The sequence below is a fragment of the Chroicocephalus ridibundus genome, chromosome 1 (genome assembly GCF_963924245.1).
Source record: "Chroicocephalus ridibundus chromosome 1, bChrRid1.1, whole genome shotgun sequence".
In the NCBI taxonomy this organism is placed as follows: domain Eukaryota; kingdom Metazoa; phylum Chordata; class Aves; order Charadriiformes; family Laridae; genus Chroicocephalus; species Chroicocephalus ridibundus.
In genome coordinates this window covers 136,700,395-136,719,632 of record NC_086284.1, presented here as the reverse complement: position 1 = coordinate 136,719,632, position 19,238 = coordinate 136,700,395, and the positions used below count along the sequence as shown (strand labels likewise).

At 38.1% G+C, this 19,238-nt stretch overlaps 1 protein-coding gene across 1 annotated transcript in view; it reads right to left on the bottom strand.

Annotated features, from left to right (window-relative positions):
- Positions 1–19,238, bottom strand: part of ATXN10 (ataxin 10) — a 108,102-nt gene that overhangs the window by 72,718 nt on the left and 16,146 nt on the right. Inside the window, exons 4-5 of the mRNA XM_063322628.1 lie at positions 5,935–6,031; positions 4,853–5,017 (exon numbers count right to left, since the gene is read on the bottom strand). Coding sequence (XP_063178698.1) covers positions 4,853–5,017; positions 5,935–6,031 — 262 coding nt within the window. The remainder of the gene's footprint in view (positions 1–4,852; positions 5,018–5,934; positions 6,032–19,238) is intronic.

The window sequence follows — 19,238 nt, the reverse complement described above, 5'->3', positions numbered from 1 at the left end:
AAGGACTCTTCCAGCTTGGAAATGGAAAACTGGACTCTAAACATGAACGTGGGATGATGAACAGAGGAGGATTTCCCAATTCACCAAAAAAAAAAAAAATTTAAAGATGTGCTTGCCCTCCTGTGATGGGTGAAGAGTAGAAAACCCAACATGTGCTAGCCAAATGGTGTAGTGAGGACCCCTTGGGAGAGACTACAGCTCAGCCAGTGACCTCAAATACAAATATTTGTCCTGGATGTCCTCTCTCTGTCCTAACGGTTCATGGCAGCAACAGTAAAAATAACTTTAGCATCATTAAGTGTTTATTTGTGGAATTCATTGGATACTAACTTAGAAGAACATTAAGTCATAAATTTCAGTGCACAATAAAAGAAAAGGGAATGAAATAATGAATAAAAGTTTTGCCTATAGCCAAAACTTGCCTTGTTATATTTTCAATACCTAAAACCAGCATTTGACAGCAAGAAAGCCCAGCCAAGAGGAATAAACACACGTGGCATTCACTTTTTATTCACTGTAATACGAAACCGGATGCTCCTGCTGAGAGACAAGAAGGTAGGCAGGAATGAAGTAATACTTTTAACTTTAAAAGTAAGAACATCTTAATTTCAGTCATTTGTGAGTCCAGCAGTGAGCATAGCCTCCTGGAAGAAGAACAGTTTGTATTTTGGCTCAGCCATATAATGCCGTAACAGCCGCTTAAAAATGGTTGCTGTGATCTTTGTTAGCTGTGGTGCAAGGGACCCAAATCTTTACAACAGAGTACTGGCTCTGTTGCAAATACTGCAGCTATGTAAATTCATTTAAGCAATCATAGTGGTATGTACTACAGTGAAAGATGAAGTACAGCTCCAAATTTTCAATTAATTCCTGACAAAATATTTTTTCTACAGTCCAGCCAGAGGCGCGTCCAAAGCTTAGCTTCAACTTCATAAGAAATGGGACAGAAATCTTTTTACACACTTTTACCCAAGTATGTCTCAGGCATACTCTTCCATATCACAAAGTAACATAGTTACTTGATTGGTGGGGCAGGGGGGAAAGGGCAGTACTTTACCAATGAATCAAGAATTTGTTCAAACCTCTAAGATTATACGCAACGATAAAAATCGACACCAAAGCAACAGCGCTAATACACCAGAGTCCAAACTTAGTCTAAACATATCCTCAAAGCAGCAATGACTGTGTCTTTCATACACCTATTCACAGAAAACTGCAATTCATTCAATATCCAAACATGCTTAAGAAATAGAAGGCTCTAATGAAAGGACACCTATTACCGGCGTACGGCACATGCAAACCTACACAATTTCACAAACTATCCTAAAAGAGACAGCATTACTACATGCGAGGACTAACACTGACCCAAGGACAAAGCTTAGCTTTTCACTCATCATTGTCAAAAAAAATGTTCTTATATTCAAGACAAGAATGTTCAGCTTTCATCAGCCAAAGTAAATAACATTACTTCTACCAAAATGAGAAATTCTGTTTACTGTTCAGCTTTTGTGTTCACAGCAACGTATGCATTAAGAAGCCATTTCTGGACACTGCCTGCTCTATCTGATCACATGAACAGAGCAGCACTTTACGCTAGTAAATGGAGAGCTGTGAAAAATTCACAACAGTTTTCTACAGAAAATAGGTGCAACATGGCTGGCACATTCGGAGAACCAGCAGAGAAAACTGCTCTAGGATGCCAGACACAAGAAAGTCAGCAGAAGAGCTGGCTACCTTGCTTCCTGCTGCTTAGCAATAAGAAATGAAGCAAGCAACAGAAGGTATCATCACTACATTACACAACTGTACCCATCCATGCTTACCTCACAGTAGAAAGATTAATGCTAATAAAAGAAACAGGCTTTCAGACTCAACTCAAGACTACCCTCAACACAAACCAATTCTAAGATTCTAGGAAAAAAGAGAAAACTGGGATTTGGACTGGGAGGTTCAGCCATGTGACATCAGGTGTAATACTCGTAAAGACTCATACAGCACGTGCTTTACAAATGGAAAAAATGATAGAAAGAAGATAGAATAATGATAGAATGATAGAAAGAAGAGGGAGAGAAAAATGATGCAAAGAAGAATTTGAGTTACAAGCAGCAGGTACCTTGTGAAAACATAGTCAGCTATTCAGAGGATTAAGTGAATATTAATTTAAGTAATGTAAAGTCAAACTAAGAACAACCTGTTACCTATGAAATACATGCTGCATTAATACTGCCACGATAACAAGAAAAAAGTCTCTCGATAACTGCAAGACTTTACAATGATTGATCTACTTGTAACAAGACTACTGACTTTGTATGCCCTTCCAAACCTTTAACTACGCAGAAATACGCCGCACCGTACAGCCTCACTAGCTGCATGTATGATCTAAGATAAAAAAACATTACATTAGTGTGACACGCTGACCTATGGCTAACTGGAAAAGGGGAGAAAAGAAATAAAAAAAGAAAGAAAAATCATAACTAAAACCAAGAAAAAAAAAAAGACTTTGTTTAAGTAAGCATTGTGTAAGGAATGGTATGCACTAGCAGATTTCCATTGAAAATATTAAAAATAAACCTCTTACATCAGCCTTTTTTTTTTTCTTTCCAGTAAAAAAGGATGTGAAAATGTTACTTTCTTACCTCCCTGTCCCAAGTACACCAGAGATAACTACATGTATTCTAATATATAAATATCTTACTTTCTTTCAGGATGGAATAACTTTTTTTTTAATTAAAAAAAAATCTGATAGGAAGAAAGAACATATTTTGCCATTTAAATTACCCTCAGCCATGACAAATATTATCTCACAATAAGAACAGATGAACATGAGGGAGAACCAAAGACTAAATGTGTTTCTTGAGATGGGAGATACAAGAAATGGAGCATTAGAAGAACAAATTAAGTGAAGATCAAGAAACAGGGGAGAAATAAGTACAAGATGAATCACAAAAAGGTTACAGAGAGACAGAAAAATCACCCCCTTCCTAGCAAGGAATGATCTTTTTCATTTTCAATGTAATGCTGTTTGAATACCTATTCAATGCTTGATACTGTACTGCTATAATACACGTTTTGGTTTAGATTTTGCACTTGTGAATGCACTTTACCTATGTTGACTTGAAGACAGCGCCAACATTATTGAAACACTTCCATTTATAATTCAGTTCAAGACGACTGTATAAAATGCCAAGAAACTTACACTACAAACTCATTACTTTTTCTTTCAGTTGCAAAAACTGATAATGAGCTTTGAGACTTAATTAGCCAGTGTTAAAGTACTATGAAAGAAAACCAAATGTATTGGCTTTTTTTTAATGTCTGGAAGATATTCAAATGCCTTTTTGTATATTCCCTATATGAGGAACTTGGTGTTCTGACATTAGAGGGCAAACATTCTTCAACTGCCTTATGGCAGGACTAGAAATACTCTTTTGTCTTTTCCTTCCTCGTGGTCTTATATCTTGTATGGAAGTTTGCCCCTTTTTAATTTCAAGACTACTCCGAAGAGAGACTGTTTTCCACCCACATCAAACATCCATAGTGGAGGTAAGACATTTTCATCATAACATCAACAGAATAAACTTCAGACTTGAAAGATCAGGGAAATTGATACTTCAGCGTTTATTTTGATGCAGCATTTATCCTGCAATTACCTCCAAAATATAAATTTAACACTGTAACAACCTCTTCCCACTCTTCCTGGCTTTCATATCTCAGCCAAAATACATTTCAGCATATCTTCAATACATAAAGAAAATGAAGGATAATCAAGATAATTATCTGAAAAGCAATCTTTCACATGTGTTTATATTGACAGATGCCAAAACTAAAGACTCAGTTTGTCACTTTTGAAATAGAAGTCTGGTTGCCTAACCCTGCAACTTTAAGTCTCCTTTCTGAAAATTATTTATGTCCTAAGCAAATTGACCTGGTTATGAAAAAAGCCCAGCCACAAACAAATTTTAAAGTCATTTTTTCAGTACAAAAGCAAACTAGTAAATGACATTTGCTTTTCATTCAATCATCTTAACTCTGTTTACAGACTTTCCAAATAACTACTAAAACCCTGACAATTCTTCCTAATTAAATTTTGAATTTATACATGACTATCAAAAGAATGCTACAAAAACATACAAACTATCCTTCCCCCCCGCCCCGGAATGCATCATATGACAATTAACTGAATGTGCATTCCTTGCTGATGCAGGGCAGAACGTTTCTCAAACACATAACTGACGACAATATGTACAAGAATGGCCACTAACAAAAAGTACAAAAGCTCAATGGAAGAAAACCACTGATTAGGTGCTCTTAAAGTATGAAAATGAAACATGCAAGATTCACAAACAAAACATATTCTCTGTTTTGGTATAAAAATGATTGCATGTTGCACTAGAGAACAGATCTGTTTTAAAAAATAAAGACAAAAAAAGAAAAAAAACCCACGTTTTATGTACTACTCAGAAGCATTAGTCATACAAGTCTTCCCAGCATGACCCAATAACTGAACTCTGTACAGACTATATTCTGTGTTAACTGTATTTTAAAAATCTCCACAAACCAGCACACAAGTATAAATTAGTTTGCATTCTAGAACTGTTTCATTAAAAAAAGACCATGATTTTAAGATTCCTGTCAATATCCTCAACAAAAATGCAGTCTTACTTTAGCAGCAATCAAAACAGTCAGTGAAAGTATCATGAAAATTATCTCTATACCAAATTACTAACTTCTAAATAGATCTTCATTTACTACTTAACAGTTTAACAAATTTAGACATTTTAATACAAAGATTTACACTAGAAAACCACCCAATTAAGAGAGGGGAAAAAAAAAAAAATCCAAAGATACATACGACCACTCAGACTCCAACTGCTCTTTGTAGACTTTCAGGACACGAAGAGCCACAGTCAAGTTCCCTGGATCCAGTAGTTCTCTCACTTTCTCTGAATTAAGGCAGGTGAATAGGACCATACAACAATAGGCAACAATTTTCTCATCACTGTACATTAGGCATGTCCTTCAAGAGAAAATAAGGAGTTCAGAAGGTAAGTTAAAACTGACATTGGAAAAACAGACTAGTGGCATTCAGCTTGTCAAGTTGTTCTTCTGTGCTGTCTTTTAGAGAACCATGAGTTTGTCATTGCCTAAGAGGCACAGAAGACATCTGCAAATAAAAACATCCAACCCCTAACTGAAGGTCAAACTTAACAGGCAATTTACAAAAATAATGATAAATTGGAGCTAACTGGGGATCTAGAAATTGGGTAAAACCATAATAATCATCTGCTTCTATTATCATAAGGTCTTTCTACATCCAGTGCGGATAAGTGGGCTCCAAAAACATATTCAGAATGATTATCAAATTGAGTGAATGTGCCTTTGTTACTAGCTCACTACGAAAAAATTGGCCAAACCCATCAACAATACTGTCATGAGTTTGCACAAAATAATTTATGTAATATTTCATATGTCATCAAACCTCCAGGAAGATATTCTGGTGAGGTTAGGGAGGGTGGGGTGGCAAAAGGACTGCAAGACACGAAGATTAAGTCACTTTTACTGACAGGTCTACAAAGCAGCAAAGTGAATAAAGAAAAAGCTATGTTCTCGGAAAGGAGTATAACTACTTGAAAACACCTCCGAAATAAAGCTTATGTTTGAAGCGTATAATTTGAAATAGAGTTTTCTTCCAGTTTCTGTTAAATGAAATCAATTTACTGTTAGTTTAGAACAAGTAGGTTTTTTAAAAGGTCCTGACCCCTGTGGTTGACTAACAAAAAAAACATCTACAGGATATGGTCTCAACCGGCCCATTCTCACCAAAGTTATTTTTCAAAGCTTCATGGTGCTAGTAGAGGCACAACTATCATGTAAAAAAGATTTGAATATAACCACAAAAATTACATTAGGAAAAAAACCCGCATCCATGCTTACAAGAAGAGATCTGGGAAAGCACACTTCCAAATGCTATTCTGGGAATCTCCGTTTCCTGCTGCAACGTTTCCAAGAAACTGGAGGCTACAACGAAGAGCTGAAAAAAAACCAGAAAATATATTAACAGGAATCCAAAGAAACACTAATAAATTTCATATAAATGACAAACTTCAACATTACAGCTATAATTAAGCTTTGGGTGCAGTATTTCACCTCTACTGTACTTAAATATTTGAATTTTCTCTTCTAATGCAAATAATTTCACAAAGTATTCTAGAATTATACCCAAAACAAATCACATTTTTCCTCAGTTAGACTTTTATTAGAATCAAACATTTCTTACTAGTGACTACAAGAACTAATTGACTCTGTCAAGGTTTAAGACAGATTGAAATCAATGAAAGCTTGGAGCTACAGTTAGCACAAACTGAAGCAGACCCATGCTGAACCAGTGGCTGCCACATGGTAGTGGCCATTTTGCCTCTTCTGGATCTGAGGTGGCTTTCTTCCTTGTATTAAATTAACACAAATAGGCCGCCTGTCATCACCTCAACTCTGCAAGAGCAGCTAATAAGAGAGGTCTCCGGGAACCCTCCCTAAGCTAGCCAAAGATGGCTTGAAAATTTTGTTACAGCAGGTAGAGCCAGAGCAAGAGAACTAAATCTATTCCCTCACTATACACATTAAATTCTATTTAGCTGGACAAATAATTATACAATATGATTATGTGCTCAATACTTCCTGATTTCTATCCCAGAAAAATTAAAGCCAGTACTTGAAGTAACTTTGCCTCCAATTTTAACACTGAATTTAATACGGCAGATTTCTACTATTACTACAAAGGATTTATTCCAGCCTCCTCTCAATACAGACTTAAAATATGGGAAGATGATATTTCTTCATACAAGTTAATATCCTAGAGCCCACCAAAAGATGTAAAATCATGAAAAATGAAAGCATGAACCCACAGACCTCACAAAATTAAAGCACTTTTTTGGCCCTATTGACAGCTCTCTATAGGCTGGCCCTTATTAATATGTTGGCAAAGAAACTTAAAATTAAATGCTAAAATGCAGTTTAACAGGTATCACAAAAGCAGCCTATTACAGATGGAGGTGGCTGATATTGCCAGGTTCTGAAAATAAAATCAGGTCTCTTTGAAAGGTGCTGTGCCAGCTGGCAGCCAGATTTCCTATAGACGTCTGGCCATATGTCCTCTTGGGAACAAAAAGAAAGCAGGTCACTTGGGCTTAGGGAACAGTAACTTGGTTTTTCCCAATATACGTTTTTTAAGCCCAAAATATATATGTCTTCTCCACAATGTATTTTGAATCATCTTCTCCTTTATGCATTAGTTCTTAAGATTTCTGTTCTCTCTCCCTGCACATCTGCACTTTTTTATTATTTTCTGCCCATCATTATGTTTCCGCTTTTCCCATCCATCTGATTCCCATCCTGCTGACTCAGAATTTTCCTGAAGGACAGCAAGCATGGGCACGCTACTTTTCTAGTAGACATTTTAAGGAAATACTTCCCTGTTACAAAGAAATAACAAGGCATTACATCCTAGGAATAGGTATTATTTCTCTTTGTGAACTCCTTACCTACTCTATTATGAGAAAGATCTCAGATATGTGAGGTTGGTTGATTATACTCCAATCTCCAATTGCTTGACCCTTTTCAGCTATCAGTTACACTTTGGTCCTTAGAGACTAAGCCGACAAAAAAATTCTACGGACTAGGAAAAAAAATTTAAACATCTTTTAAAAGTTGCCATTCTTACTGTAACAATGATGAAATGCTATGAACGTATTTGTAATACAATAATAAATATCTACAAATTCTCCATTAATCATACACTGGAGTCTTAATATTTGTGAAAGCAACCAACAATGTCCTTGTTCAATCGTGATGTCCGGAAAAAGCAAGAAGGATCCAGGAAAAGGTCAGAATTCCATGGATCTACCATGGAAAAATAGAGTTTTACTTTAAGTGCTTGTTTTTAACCAGTAACAGTTAACATTTTTCTTTTAATTAGAGCACACAAATCAATATATGGGCAAGCAGTTAATCTGTGAGACAAAAGCAACTGTACTTATTCACAACTAAGTAGAAAAAGATGATGTCTTGATAATGCAACATTTCCCCATGGAAGTAATCTCATACGATGAATCTCAGTAATTCAGAAGAAAAATGTGATTCAATAAACACCTAAGGTAATTAAGCTACATCAGGAGTATGAATTACACACAACAGGACCTAGCTCACAGTCTCTCTCATTTCAGAGTACTTAGTGCAATCATTATGCCAGGTCAATAACATATGCCAAATATGGTTAGTGTACTGGAGGTTATGATTAGCGTATTGACACAATACCTATGTTTTGGCTTGTATGATCATGGACCTGCCTTGGAGAAGCCGTGTATGCTGGGAGCTGATAAGATTCACCTGTTGAAGTGGGACAAGAGGGTCTTCACTAATAAGCTGGACAGACTTACACAATGAGACCCTACCTGGAGTATTGCATCCAGCTCAAGGTTCCCAGTAAAAGAATGACATGGACCTGTTAGAGTGGGTCCAGAGGAAGACCACAAAAACGTTCAAAGGGCTGGAACACCTCTCCTGTAAAAAAAGGCTGAGAGAGTTGGGGTGTTCAGCCTGGGGAAGAAGGCGGCTTCAGAGGGACCATATTGCAGCCTTTCTCACAAAAATTATGGAGGGAGACTTTTTACCAGGGCCTGTAATGACACGACAGGGGGCAACAGTTTTAAACTAAAGAGGGTAGGTTTAGATTAGATATTAGGAAGAAATTCTTTACTGTGAGGGTGGCGAGACACTGGAACAGGTTGCCCAGAGAAGTTGTGGATGCCCCATCCCTGGAGGTGTTCAAGGCCAGGCTGGATGGGACTTTGAGCAACCTGGTCTAGTGGAAGGTGTCCCTGCCCATGGCAGGCAGCTTGGGCTAGATGATTTTTAAAGGTCCTTTCCAAACCAAACCATGCTATGATTCTATGTGCCATGTCCAGCAGTCACAGATGGAAAATCAATGATGAAGAGGGGCAAACAGCATTAAAAGCCATATAGCACCACAACTAGAGTAGCTCATCACAGCATGTTCTCTGAATCACATCACAGTAGTATCTGAGTGGTTATACTCAAAAAACCCCAAACGCCGCACTTTTATGAAGCTAAAAATAATTGTCAATCAATCTTTCCAGTTGCATTAGCTAGTATTTAGGAAATACAATTATAAAAAAGTATGTCTTTTCCATAGGACTGATTTAGTTAACATCTTAAGTCCACCCCCTACCTGCTGGTGTCTGTAAGCACTGACTTTAACAAATAATTCTGTAGCTGTCGGCACAGCAAAATTTTTACTTAAAAAACATTACACTGTGTGTGGTCAACAAGACTATTTTTAACCTGATGGTCGACCACTGTGAAATTACATGTACTAAGATGTGACTTCTGATACACAGATTGGCCCTAGAGCTGACGAAACTTCCCCCCCCGCCATTGATATTTCAATAGTTCCTATAAAGGCAGGATATTTTTTAGCAAATACAAATACTCAGATTACATGTTGCTTTCACAAACAGCCTGCAATAGATTATGGAGAATTTTCTAGGTTCTACAAAAATAACCTCTTTCTACAACAGGGCAACATGTACAAATGGGAACACTGACTCCTCTCCTAGTGAATCTTGGTACCTAAATGTTTGTCTACACATAAACTGATCTTTTAGCGTCACTCAAAGCCACCGATGCAAAAGGTGAGGGAGCTGATACTACTTTATAGCCCTGCATAAGGACGGCTTAAACGCACTCCAGCACTTCAGTACCTTCAAGATCACAGCTCCATTTGTTCCTTTCAATCTCTTATGACCACACACTAACTGAACCAAGCTCTAGCACACACTTTTCATTTAACAATTATATTGCAGTACTACCCAGATGGTCTGAAGGACCCACATGAACCTTCCAAAGGCCTGACCCTGTGTCTTGCTTCTCACAAAGAAATCATTTCACACAGTGTCATTTGCAGAATCAGATTGTATATTAGATGAAAAGTTAAATCCTTGACATTATTAGGACAAAGATTTTAAGCATATGATTTAAAAACACAATTTATTGTTTCCTTCTGCCCCACATGGTTAGGTGATAATATTTATTCATTTATTAAAATTTATTAACATTCCAGTACTAAAGTTAGAAGAGTTTATTGCTGGTAAGCCTTTATCAACAAAAGACTAACTGCAATTTCTCCCCATCGGTATCTTTCCCAATTTGACTGCTACACACAATTATGTTATTACACAACATATTTTGCTCTAGTGTATATTATTTAAATGTTTATATCCACACATATTTTTACATCTTCCTTACAGAACATGAGTTTTCTCCTGGTGGATTATCAGACTTATCTTTCAAAATCCTACTACAATTTCTCTGCTCAAGAACAAGAGTACATGAACTTGCTCACCAATCACTTCAAAAAATCTTGACCTCAGCTGCTGAGGCTTACAACAGTCACAAGAGATTTCCATTCTTTTTATTTGGGGCATGCAACACAGAGATAGTTATAAGTATGACCCTTTGCCTTTACTGGAGTTACACAGAAATGTAACGTAAATCCAGTAAAGCCTGTATGAAAACAGTAAAAAACTGGCTGGATGTCTGGGCCCAAAGAGTTGTGGTGAATGGAGTTAAATACAGTTGGTGGCCAGGCAGAACTGGTGGGATCCTGAGGGATCAATATTAAGGCCAGTTCTGTTTAATATCTTTATCAACAACCCCAACCAGGGGATCAAGTACACCCTCAGTAAGTTTGCAGAAGACACCAAGTTAGGCAGGAGCGTTGATCTGTTTGAGAGTAGGAAGACTCTACAGAGGGATCTGGACAGGCTGAGGCCAAGGGTACGAGTTTCAACAAGGCCAAATGCTGGGTCCTGCACTTGGGTCACAACAACCCCATGCAGCGCTACAGGATTGAGGAGGAGCAGCTGAAGAGCTGCCTGGTGGAAAAGAACCTGAAGGTATTGGTTGACAGCCAGCTGAACATAGGCCAGCGCTGTGCCCAGGTGGCCAAGGCGGCCAACAGCATCCTGGCCTGTATCAGGAATAGTGTGCCCAGCAGGACTAGGGAAGTGATTGTCCTCCTGTACTCAGCACTGGTGAGGCCCCACCTCAAATACTGTGTTCACTTTTGGGCCCCTCACTACAAGAAAGACATTGAGATTCTGGAGCATGTCCACAGAAGGGCAAGGAAGCTGGTGAGGGGTCTGGAGAACAAGTCTTACGAGGAACAGCTGAGGGAACTGGCGTTGTTTAGTGTGAAGAAAAGGAGGCTGAGGGGAGACCTTATCGCTCTCTACAACTACCTCAAAAGAGGTTGTAGAGAGCTGGCAGTCGGTTTTTTCTCCCAGGTAACAAGTCATAGGACAAGAGGAAATGGCCTCAAGTTGCTCCAGGGGAGGTTTAGACTAGATATTAGGAAAAATTTCTTCACAGAAAGGGTTATCAAGCATTGGAACAGGCTGCTCACGGGAAGTGGTTGCACCACCATCCCTGCAAGTATTTAAAAGATGGGTAGATGTCGTGCTGAGGGGCATGGTTTAGTGGTGATTTTTAGGTTAATGGCTGGACTTGATGATCTTAGAATTCACTTCTGATCTAGATGATTCTATGATTCTAACATCACTTGCCAGACTGCAACCGTAAGGCTAGCAAACTTCCAAATCTCTCTTTAATGCTTTGCTAACCATTAACTATGCGTACACAATATAGCTGGTGTGTCCCACTTACATCGGGGACAAGCACAAAGGTTTACAAGTACTCAGACCAAATCACAGCCTCCTGACAGCCTGTACACCTTTTAAGTCACCTGTGAGCTCTATAGATCTGAATTGTGGACGGCAAGCCATTACAACAACCACCTTTTGTTGTTTGTAAACAATGGCAGAATGTTTTGTGATATATTGCCATCCCTGGAAAAATAAAACCCTCAGCTCAGCATAAGGTGTAGACCTCTATTACTATAAAACGTTAGTTTCCACCACGATCATCCGGTCATTGACTTGTTTCCTTGTGGCTGCAAGTTAAAGCAACTTCCAGTCATAAAAAGAGTTATTTGCCTCTTCACCACCATGAATCATACCACAAATACTGATGAAAATGTATTTTCCTTGGAAAACATTCTGTCTAGACTACTCAAATTGAATGTACAATACATATATGGGCTCTGTCATTTAAAGTTATTAAAATAGTGCTTAGTATTTTATTTCTGTAAATAAAATGAACGTCTAGCTACCGATTATATTTCCGCCTTGATCATACTGCACTTGCTGCAGTGCAGACTAGTAACCCATTTTTACCATCTGTGGAATACCAAGAATGTTGTGTTTAATAAAGTTTCTGTTCCCACTCCTCATCTCCTCCACCTCCAAAAGAAAGCAACACTCAATTTTTTTTTTTTCCCTTCAGAAATGCCAACTCTAATATTAACAGAACATTATGTGCAGTGACTGGACAACCATTCTGTTCTTGGAAGATAAACGTCTAGGCAAAATATCAACACTTTCTTCTTACTATAAAGAAGAACTTGACTCAAAGACAAGAAAAATCCCCACCACGCTATTAAAAATGTGAAGTTACTAGTGAATTAGAAGGGAGCTGGAAGAGACCATCAGACCACTCAACGAATTAGCCTGTGATGCGAATTAAGTTCTAATGAGAACTCATAATGATAGATTCAAAAAGGACTCCCCAGGAAAAGAGTCAGTTTGACATCCCACTGCCTGACATAAGGTTAGTGTCATACCGACTCAGACTCATCCAGCATTAACGATACTTATTTAATACAGTAACTGGATTGTTCTCTTTATCTTCTGGTATTTTAATTGCATTGTTTTATTTTCAGAAAGTATCCATCGTAAGTGTGTTCATTTCTTTAATAAATTATCTATTAAAGTCTAAAAGCATAATAAATGGGACTCCTGTTATACCCCCACAAGTAGCAAAAACACATGCCTGAGATTACTCTCCTATGTGAAGTAAAACATATGTAAGTGCTTGCAGACTTGGGAACTGCATTTATAAGCTTCCTGCATGTGTTCAGATGTAAAATCTTTTTCTTGAATCAACCTAAAAGCTGAGCCTAAATCTAACAGACAATGTCTCTTTAAAGACCCTGGTCTAGCAAAATCAGCAAGTTTGAAGTACTGGGGAGTTTCAACCTGGACTTAAACCATGCCAGGAAACCATGAAAAATAACAAAAAGGACTGGCCACCCACTATGTGTTATTCATGGTATCTAACCATATGACACACTACTACATGATACCTTGTACAGGTCTTAAAAAAAAAAAAAGAAAATTATTAACATGTAAAATACTAACCGAGATTATGAGCAAATTTCTCCAATTATTTTTGATGGCATACTGTGGATGTTGTTTCATTTAAACCAAAATTTCCACTGAGGTGCTTATATTTTCCCTAGAAAAGCTAAACGATCTTTTTCTGTAAGTCTGTGGAAAGGATATCGGACTTTTTTTTTTTCCCTTGGACCATTTATATTCTGTATCTGGCTAATAAGGATCATGGTCCTTTTGCAATATACTGAGATCAACAAGTAAACTTACATTTAGTATTTTTACTTGGACATCCACATTAATATACAGCAACAGTTTTAGCATCCACATTTTTGGGCATCACAATTTATTTTTAGTTATTTTTTTATACCTATAAAGGTAGTTTGCCTCTTCTCATTGCTTTGTTCCAGTCCCTTCCACATCAAACGTGATGTGTGTCCAGAGGATGGAAGAAAGGAAAAGATCTTGACATCTCCTGGTACAAATCTTCTAACTTTTCCTTTCTACACTGGCAATATTCTCTAAAATTCTCACTGAAAAGTGAAGGTTAGACACAAAGCATTTCTATCCCAGCCCAAACCTGCTAACAAAAAGGATACTGCAGAATGGAAAAAAAGTCTTGTAGCTTGTGTCTGGGAAGCCACAGTTACAGATAGTTCTCTCCCATCCCATCAGAACAATGCTCATGTAACTGGAGAGTCTGGATGTTGTGCTGAGGCAATGATTATCAAAAGGTCAGAAGAATGCGATGGTCAACTTTTACATAATTGTTAACTACTTGGGTTTTGATCCAAACAGGCAACAGTTAACCTGAAGACAAGCAGATGCCTCACATTACTCTCTTTGCCTGGATCTTCCTCCAGCGCCCTTTCCATCCCCTGCATCTTCACTTTCCCTGGAGGAAGAACTATAGCACTCTCAGGCCTCCGTGACTCTTTAGTAGGTTCATTTCCTCGCAGTACATGTGAAAATAGCTAAGCTTCTTCTCCCTACATTATACTTAGGATGCTCTGTCTTCATGAAGCTCTCTGCGTTACAAGGTTTGTTTGTCCTGTTCTTTCCACCTTGACCTTACTATCCTGACATCCCTGACGGGAAAAACAAAAACAGCCTAGATCTGGTCATATCACATAAGAACATAATGTAATCTTTACAATAAATGTATCCTTTATCTCTTCTCCTCCATCACAGCCATAAGACAGGGAAAAAGCATGTGACCTGCACTCTGCCTATCATCGCCAATAACCATAGAATCAATTAGGGACAGTATATAATTGGCAAACCCCATTGATGCCTGCCCTTTTCTGGCCAAAAGCCTAGCAGCAGCTTATGAGATGAAGACTGGTTCCTCTTCCTGCCTTTGATGTAGAGGGAAGCTAGAAACAGACACTGAGCAGCTGCTGCAAGGTAAGATGATCAGAAATATGATGGCCCTGCTCACACAAGAGCTGCCCCGTGCAGCTGCCAATTCAGCACACAGTGTCAGAGCAAAGCAAAAACACCACAGCCTTTCCATCAAAAGAAAAAGTCAGGGAACAAATTTTCCATCCAAAATAGAACAGTTAGGTTTTTGCCCCACACCTTTACAGTCAACCAGTGGTGAAAATCTTAAATTTACAGATATTTCTGCAAGTTTTGATTCACATATACTTATGTAGATTAGAAACCCTCCTCTTTATGAATCTTGTTGACATTATTTGCTGGTAGGGTAGGGGACAGTAAAGAGCGAGGAAGGAAGGAAGAAAGGAAGGAAAGGGCTTACAGAACACTGTATTTAAAGATCCACAGAAATATAGGCATTACTGTTCATTTCAAGCCTCAACCAAAGTAACCAGAAACCATGCTAATTAAATAGACATCAGCAAACTTCCATTTCCTTTGTGCTCCAAGTGGATATCAGTCCACATTATAAAACCACTATGCATGTGTCATAAATCAGCAACATCTTGGCAGGCTGTACTAGAAAGCCTCTAAACTGCAGGAGCAAGAAAAAACCAAGACATCTATACCCACTGCCTAAAAGCAGTATCAGCAAGGCGAAAAGGGAAACCTACAAGGCAGCCTATCAATCTACCAATTGTTACAACCTAAAGATATTAGCTCACCTTAGTCTCTCTCCTAGAAGGAGCAGAATGATTTATATTGAGACAGTCACTGCCTCTGTTTCCCAGCACAGCACTCAAAATTTTTTTCCATGAGTATCATGAAAAGGACAGTTTTGAACATCAGTGCAACATACACCAAACTGTTGGAAAGCACCAGCTTTTCTGTCTCTATTCATAAGTCTGCTTTCAATGCCATGAACGTCAACAGCATCAGACAGATGAACCTCACTAGGCAGGATCCAGTCCATAGTTCAAATTGTACCTCAACAAGCCACTGCAGTGATATACTTTTATACTCATAGTCCACAGTCAATGAAGTAATTCAGCTGAGCACAGCTTAAATCAGTCAGTCACAGCAGATGCAACACGACTCAAGGAGAGAATCAAGCCCAAGGTAGGAAAAAACCTCATTATCAAGAACCACTGGATTCAAACTTGGTAGGACATTTAAACCAGTTAGGAAAAGGTTTTCAAATAAGAGGGGAGTATAACAATCTTCCACAGGACTAACAAGGAATAAACAGAAAAAGCTGGAGCTTACTACATTCAGACACAAGATCCTACAACTGCAGTTGCCTGTGGTACCAACGGTCTAGTAATGATGATTCAGGCCCTTTTCGAGCTTTTATTCTCAAGTTAGAAGCCTCTCTTCCCTCTCCTCCCTTGCCCCCTCCCCCTTAAGAGAAGAAAGCGTTGCATTTAAATAGTGCCCCTAGTCCTAAAGCTGCACTTCTTCAGTGGATCTGAACTTGCTCTCCTCAAACCTCACTCCACTCCAGATGTTATGAAATGAGAAAATGAAATTAAGGCATGTGTAAAGTTTCCACAGTAATACCAGAAGTCACAGCCAAGCCATATACACGAACACAGATGTGTCAAGGCTGCAAACAATTCTAACACTAGCATTTACTCAAAATAACAGTTCCTGCTGTATCACATAAATATAGCTTGCTGTACTAGCCGTGCAGGGCACAGTTAGTTGTGCCTGTATGCACTGCGCAAGATTCTAAATGTGTGACTCTCAGCGCATAGAGCAAGAGTTAAGCACTGCAGAGGGGCAATACTACATGCACAAGAGCTAAAGAGAATTCAGTGTTTGCTAACTCAGGACAATTCATCAGTTTGACTCGTCTTAGTCCAGGTTTGGCTCTTTTCCTTCTGCAGACAGCTGAAAGAGGTGTAAAAGTTGGCTCCCTACTTTGCAGTTTCTGAAAAAAGGCCAAAGAACAAAGACCTGGAACGCTGACCTGAACCAAGGCCCACCAAAATTAAGAGACTTTCCACAGCCTTTAATAGACTTTGGACCAAACTATGAGGACGAAGAAAACCTTCTTGCCCACGGAAGGTGGCATCAGGTTGACACCCTTCCTAAGAAGGGTGAAGCCTGCATGGCTGTAATCCTTGCTGTAGATGTTCTGAATTCAGACAGTTCACTAAAAAGCTGCGGCAATATTAACCAAAGCACAGCACAGACAGAGCAGCTGTAAAGTTAAAACTGCAGTATGGGGCAGGACTGAAGTACCAGTTACGTCTGGTAACTTACCATTGCCCAGCAGCAAGACTGCCCAAGTCCTGCCTGCACCATCAATTGGCAAAGGGGCAACTGCTATTGTTAGAAAACCTCGTACTTGCTTCCCAGCACAGTTGTTTCTGGGAGATGCTCACAGTCACCCTTGAAAAGCACTCAGACTCACTTTCAATTAAAAAAAAATAAAATAAAATAAATTAATGAGCTAAACACAAAGGAAGAAAAAAACCCAAACAACCTAACAACCCTAAATGGTACCACGAGAACAAACCAATTACTTAAAACTTTCCTGTTCGGTAAAGTAGTAAAATGTTCTGAGCTATAATAATTAGGGGATAGCAAAACTAAAAAAAACACAGGATTTTCTTAAGCTATGGAAACACGAAACCAAAACCCCAATACAAGTGCAAATAGCAGTTTACTTCTACCAGATAGTGTATCAACTGATTGTTAGGGCATACACTTTGCAAATGCTACAAAGACCATGAAAATCCCAATATTATTTTTACAGATTGGAAAAACACAAAGGCCAAAAACAACATCAATAACTCAAATAAAAAACTCATGCTTATGTTTACATAAAAGTTTGATGAGTATAATATATTCGTCACACTCCCACAATTATTCCCCGAAAATACTATAAATATTATTTTGACAATGTAATTATAGTTTTTACTTTAACAGTGGCAGCAAAGTACTGGCACCAGTCCCCCATACAAAAAGCCTAGACAGACAAAGCAAAGATCACACGTGGAAACTGGCAACTTAAGATCAGGGCTGTCCCTTATTTATAGGGATAAAAAAAGTCTGTTTAAATTAGCATCTGGTTTATTTAAGCTGTAAAACATAAGTAGTTTAATTATGCTAGCAGTAAGCAAAAGGAAACCCCAAATACAAAAATAAATGGAAGTGCAGATTTTTAAATTCTCTTTTCTTCCAAGCAACTTCATGCCGCTTTTTGGGAATTAACCCCATGGACTGTGGGTCCATTCAGGAACCACTGTCTCCCACTTCCTCCCTTGAAAGGAAAGCTAATATGAGTAGGAACTTAAATTGACAAGTGTCACCTATTAACAGTTCATGATGTTTTGACTCTGTATGACAAGTAAAATGGTTCAAGCTTTATAACCACTTACTCTCTCATTCCACGTAAATTAGCATGTAACATATGACTCGTACAACAAAACTGCAGTGTAATAATTTACAGTATTTGCTCACAAAAAAAACCCTCAAAAACAAACCAACAACAACAAAAATCTCCAACAAAACAGAGATTTTGTTGCTTTCTCCTCTAAATATAGAGGGCACTGATGTGGGAAGAGAGGAAGGATTAACTTTCCTTCCTCAATCCTGTTGGTTTAAATTTAGTAGCCATTGTGTTTGAGAGTCTCCAGGATACAATTTACAAGTTACATCTTCTGCAACTGTAGTCACGTTCAATCAAATCCATATAACCAAGCCTGTGTGGAGACACTTGCTGTTCAGACAGCAAAAAAGATCTCTGTTTATAGGTAATAAAACTTAGCAATGATTTCCCAAATGCCCTGGATGAGCTCTGGATATTCGCTCTGCTATGATGTCTGTCTAGTAAAAATTTACTGTTCCATCACACTTTCCAGGCATATTTTAAAATATTTATTTTTATACAAGCAGTAATTTGGAACTGAAACCATTCGGTGCAACATGATTAAAGGATTACAAAAAGCAGTGAAAGCAGAATGCAAATTTTTTAAGAGAAGAAAACAGAAACATGAAAGATACTGAACAGGAAATAAAAAAGAAGCACAAGAGACAAGAGACAGACTGCCTTGGTCAATATTGGCATTAATTAAAGAATATTTACGTTCCATAGTTGACCATTCTATTTCTCTTTCCTGTTAATTTAAAATACATTGCTGAATGACCAGTCATTTCAAATGATAAGGTACAGAAAAGAAGAAAGTATCAAAAATAGGCCACAGATAGATAGACTCCTATGCCAGTACATAAGCCCTAAATGCCCTTATTTTCAAGCTAACTGGTTCTGAAAAGGTACCATTCAGATGCATTCTGAAAAGATGTATTTACTTATAGCTCATTTTCCTATTGGCTAAGATATAATCTTTTTAATGGGACCAAAAGTAACAGTGCTGCTGCTGCCATTGCCTTCTAGGTGAAGAAAATAAATAGATAGATATTTACAAGAATCAAGAAATGGTTGAGGACACATGGCTGTCCATTTAAAAAAGAATAAAGGAAAACCAATTTAGTATTCCTTGGTAGGTTTGGGAACATCACCTTCCCCTGCTTTTCCATACCCTC